This window comes from Borostomias antarcticus (assembly GCF_949987555.1).
Source record: "Borostomias antarcticus genome assembly, chromosome: 2".
NCBI lineage: Eukaryota > Metazoa > Chordata > Actinopteri > Stomiiformes > Stomiidae > Borostomias > Borostomias antarcticus.
The window spans coordinates 270,659-277,272 of NC_140235.1; the positions used below are offsets into that span (position 1 = coordinate 270,659).

General features: G+C 48.0%; 1 protein-coding gene across 1 annotated transcript in view; it reads right to left on the minus strand.

The window, feature by feature from the left end:
- supv3l1 (SUV3-like helicase) overlaps nucleotides 1–5,505 on the minus strand; it is a 14,546-nt gene extending 9,041 nt beyond the window's left edge. The window contains exons 1-8 of the mRNA XM_084461484.1: nucleotides 5,128–5,505; nucleotides 4,731–4,808; nucleotides 4,099–4,206; nucleotides 3,883–3,997; nucleotides 3,170–3,338; nucleotides 2,804–2,915; nucleotides 1,736–1,813; nucleotides 848–939 (exon numbers count right to left, since the gene is read on the minus strand). Coding sequence (XP_084317610.1) covers nucleotides 848–939; nucleotides 1,736–1,813; nucleotides 2,804–2,915; nucleotides 3,170–3,338; nucleotides 3,883–3,997; nucleotides 4,099–4,206; nucleotides 4,731–4,808; nucleotides 5,128–5,410 — 1,035 coding nt within the window. The 5' untranslated portion in view covers nucleotides 5,411–5,505. The remainder of the gene's footprint in view (nucleotides 1–847; nucleotides 940–1,735; nucleotides 1,814–2,803; nucleotides 2,916–3,169; nucleotides 3,339–3,882; nucleotides 3,998–4,098; nucleotides 4,207–4,730; nucleotides 4,809–5,127) is intronic.
- Nucleotides 5,506–6,614: the final 1,109 nt, after the last annotated feature.

The window sequence follows — 6,614 nt, forward strand, 5'->3', positions numbered from 1 at the left end:
CCCCTCAGTAATTGGGCATCTCTGAAGGGGCAGGGATGAGTTGTATAGATGGGATATCTCCTCACAAGCTGGGAGAGAGGTTCCTCTGCTCAGGGATGAGTTGTATAGATGGGATATCTCCTCACAAGCTGGGAGAGACGTTCCTCTGCTCAGGGATGAGTTGTATAGATGGGATATCTCCTCACAAGCTGGGAGAGACGTTCCTCTGCTCAGGGGTGAGTTGTATAGATGGGATATCTCCTCACAAGCTGGGAGAGACGTTCCTCTGCTCAGGGATGAGTTGTATAGATGGGATATCTCCTCACAAGCTGGGAGACGTTCCTCTGCTCAGGGATGAGTTGTATAGATGGGATATCTCCTCACAAGCTGGGAGAGACCTTCCTCTGCTCAGGGATGAGTTGTATAGATGGGATATCTCCTCACAAGCTGGGAGAGACGTTCCTCTGCTCAGGGATGAGTTGTATAGATGGGATATCTCCTCACAAGCTGGGAGAGACGTTCCTCTACTCCTTCCATGACAGACTAACGTCACATGACAGCAAAACTAAAACAGGGCTGCGGAACAAGCATATCCATGGCAACGCACGAGCCTTCTATCCAGCTATCCAATCACACTTGAGCGACAATATGTGACGGAGTCAGGGACATTAGAAAAAACGTTGGTGCGCGACAGCCCTCTGCGACACTTTTTTTCCACAAAAAAGTGTCACCCATGACGTCAAAAGTGTCGGTTTTAAAAGTGTTGCTCAACGAAGCATAAATTGGGCTTTAGTCTTTTTCAGGAATGAGACTATACATGCTTGACAAAAAAGGCACAAGCCCTGTTGACTACATTACCCAGACTCACCTCTACCTCCTCTCCTGTTGTGTACATCAGCTCAGTGACGAAGCTAATGGCAGCAGGTTCTCCACACACATGGATCTCCTCTGCACACAGACCTACACACACAGGAGAGATGGATCATCATAAAGCATTTAGAGAATTATAAAACCAAGAAACATCTTCAGAGGAAAGATCATTCAGCGAGTTGCGTTTTCACCCTCTATGGTGACATAGAATAGAGCAAGACGATCAGTCACGTCTATCTGGTCTGTATAGCTTCTCAGTGTGCTCTACCATCCCATACTGTAGCTATAGCAGTGTGGTAACAGCTCATAGGTGTGTAACAGTAGGGTAACTGTGTAACAGTAGGGTAACTGTGTAACTGTAGGGTAACTGTGTAACAGTAGGGTAACTGTAGGGTAACTGTGTAACGGTAGGGTAACTGTGTAACGGTAGGGTAACTGTGTAACAGTAGGGTAACTGTGTAACAGTAGGGTAACTGTGTAACAGTAGGGTAACTGTGTAACAGTAGGGTAACTGTGTAACTGTAGGGTAACTGTGTAACTGTAGGGTAATTGTGTAACGGTAGGGTAACTGTGTAACGGTAGGGTAACTGTGTAACGGTAGGGTAACTGTGTAACTGTAGGGTAACTGTGTAACAGTAGGGTAAGTGTGTAACAGTAGGGTAACTGTGTAACAGTAGGGTAACTGTGTAACGGCAGGGTAACTGTGTAACGGTAGGGTAACTGTGTAACAGTAGGGTAACTGTGTAACAGTAGGGTAAGTGTGTAACAGTAGGGTAACTGTGTAACAGTAGGGTAACTGTGTAACGGTAGGGTAACTGTGTAACGGTAGGGTAACTGTGTAACAGTAGGGTAACTGTGTAACGGTGCAGCGGTGGGTGTTACTGACCGAGCAGCGCCCTGGTCCACGCCCAGCCTCTGGACAGGTCTCTGATCATCTGGATCTCATCGATCACAGCCACCTCATCTGCACAAACACACACACACGTTAGCGTGTGTGGAGCGTGTTAGCGTGTGTGGAGCGTGTTAGCATGTGTGGAGTGTGTTAGCGTGTTTGTGTTAGCGTGTGTGGAGCGTGTTAGCGTGTGTGGAGCGTGTTAGCGTGTGTGGAGTGTGTTAGCGTGTTTGTGTTAGCGTGTGTGGAGCGTGTTAGCGTGTGTGGAGCGTGTTAGCGTGTGTGGAGCGTGTTAGCGTGTTTGTGTTAGCGTGTGTGGAGCGTGTTAGCGTGTGTGGAGTGTGTTAGCATGTGTGGAGTGTGTTAGCGTGTGTGGAGCATGTTAGCGTGTTTGTGTTAGCGTGTGTGGAGCGTGTAAGCGTGTGGGGAGCGTGTTAGCGTGTGTAGAGCATGTTAGCATGTGTGGAGCGTGTTAGCGTGTGTGGAGTGTGTTAGCGTGTGTGGAGTGTGTTAGCGTGAGTGGAGTGTGTTAGCGTGTGTGGAGCGTGTTAGCGTGTGTGGAGTGTGTTAGCATGTGTGGAGTGTGTTAGCGTGTGTGGAGCGTGTTAGCGTGTGTGGAGTGTGTGGAGTGTGTTAGCGTGTGTGGAGTGTGTAGAGCATGTTAGCATGTGTGGAGCGTGTTAGCGTGTGTGCAGTGTGTTAGCGTGTGTGGAGCGTGTTAGCGTGTGGGGAGCGTGTTAGCGTGTGTGGAGCATGTTAGGGTGTGTGGAGCGTGTTAGCGTGTGTGGTGCGTGTTAGGGTGTGTGGAGCGTGTTAGCGTGTGTGGAGTGTTAGCGTGTGTGGAGCGAGTGTGGAGCGTGTTAGCGTGTGTGGAGCGTGTTAGCGTGTGGGGAGCGTGTTAGCGTGTGTGGAGCGTGTTAGGGTGTGTGGAGCGTGTTAGCGTGTGTGGAGTGTTAGCGTGTGTGGAGCGAGTGTGGAGCGTGTTAGCGTGTGTGGAGTGTGTTAGCGTGTGTGGAGTGTGTTAGCGTGTGGGGAGCGATGCCCCGTAGGAGAGCTACTGACAAGGCGTGTTGACGCTGCACATCTCGATGGTACAGGCCACATGACCAGCCTGCCTCCCCTCCGGGTCCATAAACGTCCTCTCCTCTCCCGTCACCAGGTCACATGACACGCCCTGACCCCACCCACACACACACACACACACACACACACACACACACACACACAGTCACTATAACAGTTCCCTATTAGATCATAATATAATATAAATACTATTACGGGCAGACTTGATTCTAGAGGGCTCCTAGAGATACTTGGATGGATAAGCATGTCCGGACCTGCTGGAGGAGTGCTGATAGGCAGAGAGGTCAGGGGTCAGGCAGAGAGGTCAGGCAGAGAGTTCAGAGGTCAGGCAGAGAGGTCACTCACAGCGTTGTTGCTCTTCTCAAAGATCTCATGGGCCAGCAGCTTCAGCGGCCCACAGTAGACCCCCGACCGGGCCGCCAGGTACCTCTGGATGGCCTGGTAGGTCTTCCCACTGTTGGTCGGTCCGGCATGGAAGATGATCTTCCTCTGAAGGGCCCGGGCCTCCGGGTACCTGCCAACCAGCACCGCTTGTCAATTACCATTAAGTGTTGATTTTGAGAGGGGGGGCTTAATCCCCAGCCTGTCTGTGTACATCTAGGCCTCAACTTCCTCTAATCAAATCAAATCAAACTTTATTTGTATAGTGCATTTCATACCCAGAGTCAACACAATGCGCTTTACAGAGAACAAGGGAGGAGGGCATACGACCCACTCTCTACATATTCCAGAGGGAAGCAAAAAAACAGTTTCACCTGGGGGCCAGAAAAGAGAGCTGTAAAAATTCTTCCCTGACCTCTCTCAACAAGACGATTGAGCAAGCTCCAGGAAAATGTTTGTCTACCGGCTAAGAACATTTCCAGAGCAGTAAACATGGGCTAAATACTTCATAAGAGACACGTGACTAACAGGAGAGTGCACAGATAGTTACAGAGATGTTGCCTACATGGTCGGCTATTATGTGTTAGCTATCCCTGTAGTCTCTGATATCTCAACAGACTCCCAGCATGTTGAAGGCTGTGGAGAATAGAAAGCAGCACACTGTACACTGTACACACCAGTTGGCTGGAACACGCAGATCACTGATTTTGCGAAGATCTTCCATACAGTCCAGCATGGGGAAGATCTGCTTAGCATGTCTCATGAAGTAAGGATAGATGTCATCGATATGCCCTGGGGACCAAGAGCACCACACAAACATGCAGTCAGTGGACAGAGAGCCGGGAGACGGAGACAGATGTGATTAGATTGAGCATCGCTGTCGTTTCTGTCACCTGCTCCACAGCAGATGTCGTTGAGGATGATGTGAAGATCGGCCGTGATGGTGGACATCTCCAGAACGTACTTCCTGAAGCTGATGAAGGCCTGGTGAAAGAGACGCGCTGCGTGCAGACAGACAGACATGCAGGTGGGTAGAGACGCAGGGGGACAGACAGACATGCAGGTGGGTAGAGACGCAGGGGGACAGACAGACAGACATGCAGGTGGGTAGAGACGCAGGGGGACAGACATGCAGGTGGGTAGAGACGCAGGGGGACAGACAGACAGACATGCAGGTGGGTAGAGACGCAGGGGGACAGACAGACAGACAGACATGTAGGTGGGTAGAGACGCAGGGGGACAGACAGACATGCAGGTGGGTAGAGACGCAGGGGGACAGACAGACATGTAGGTGGGTAGAGACGCAGGGGGACAGACAGACAGACAGACATGTAGGTGGGTAGAGACGCAGGGGGACAGACAGACAGACATGCAGGTGGGTAGAGACGTAGAGGGACAGACAGACAGATCAGAGAATGGCTGTGATCGAACACTGTATGTTGGATCACTACAGGCAATATCAGGCAAACAAGTTTGCCACAACAGATCAACATATCAGTCAATTATTTTTCTTTGTTTTCTATACCATCGAGACCGTGGTCTGCAGCCAACTTTTGAATCTCTTTTCTCTTGTAGAACTTATTCAACACTTTCAGAAGTTCGCCTGTTGAGACAAATAACAGGTCTTTAGGACATGATAACAACCAGACAGACAAATAACAGGGCTTTAGGACATGATAACCAGACAGGACATTTAATCTGTAATTAAACACAATGAAAGCTACATAAGGGAGAAATACAGACAGACAGGTCAAACTGAGAATTAACCCAATGGAGAAACTCGGCAATAAGAAACATCCCCCCGTTTCCCTGTTGACAGCTCACAGCCAGCCACACCGTTAAGATGTGAACAAACAACAATAATGACAGCTGTATAACAGGTCATCTGATAGGTTATTACAGCATCTCCATCTCTCACGCACTCTTATCCAGAGCCCTGGTGAGCTCCACCCCCACACTCCCGTCCCCGGCCAGGCCGCTCTTCAGGCTCAGAGGGACGAACAGCGAGGTGTCCGGGGGTCGGGAAGAGCTGCTAGAACAAAGACTTCTTCTCGGGGACACAGGACAGGTCGAAGGAGGATTTAATGCTATAGATCCAACATGTCCGGGCCGGTTGACCAGGGAGTTTGTGTGTCCTGCAGACACGGCGCGTATTCTCTGCGACACCCGGGAGAACAGGAACACACAGCGGTGGACTGACATCATGGTCCAGTTATTGTCCACAAATGTTGTCTTGTCCGGGTTTCATAAGTATTGATGTCCCTTGTTGTATCATTATTCTTAGTATTTTGCTCCAGACACTCTCATCGCTGCAGAGGACGGTCATCAGCTTCCTTCTGGGATACAACGTGGAGGAGGACCCTTGTTTTGATAGAGGTCCAAAATATGCCTGAAAACAATTATTCAGAGAATATGAGAGGGAATTTAATTATTACTCTGTCTGTAGTGGTGCGTTGAGGAATATTCATTTAATTTGTGTATGCAATCGACTAAACGTGAAAATGATGTACTTTTGGGGGGAATATTTTGATAAATTTAGAATCGTACTGACTGGCATGTCTCCGGTCACAGTAAGTCAATCTACAGTTGTTAAAGAAGGACCCCGAGGGTCAAAGGGTAGCGTCGTCAATGAACACATTTTGAATAATCTTGGGGAACCCTTATGTGGGAAACGTCCTTCTTAAAACAAAATAGTTTTGTGCAAACTCAACATTAATCTACATGACGCATACAGCTCCACAAGTGTCTCAAAGACCATATTATTTACCTAATAATACGAGTAAAAGACAACACCACTCCAATACAGTATAAATGTGCATCTTTTATTAATAACGGATGAATAGATATATCGAGGCAGGTTATATACAAATTGTTCGTCCAAATACATAAACCAACGGTAGTGTAGAGGTGGACATGGTGGGGAGGGGAGGTGGGGGGGGGGGAGGTGGCATTTGGCAAAACAGTTTCTTCCATAATCTTACAGGCACTTAACAGAAAGCAAACAGTGCCTGTGTAGTGTTCAGAAGGAAAGAAGCATAAACATTGTCACAGGATTGAAGAGCAGCCTTGTTTCAAGAGTATTGGCGAGGGAGATAGTAACAATCTACTCTGACAATATTAAACAAGTGTTTAAGTGCCTGTTGAATTTTGAACATCTTCATTGGTCGTCATGGTTTACAGGTAGTGTCTTAGTGTGAGTACGAACCGTTGATATCAAATAAAATGTTGCATATTTAATTCAAAGGGGATTTTTGTAGTGCCTCCTATCCAATGCTAAAAGTAAAATCATTTATTAATTATACAGTATATTTGTCATTGAAAATGAAAACAAATAAACACATTGTCATCTTGCTGCATGGCAAGACACGTGAAATGGACAAAGAGTGAATCTACAGCATCAACACTAAAT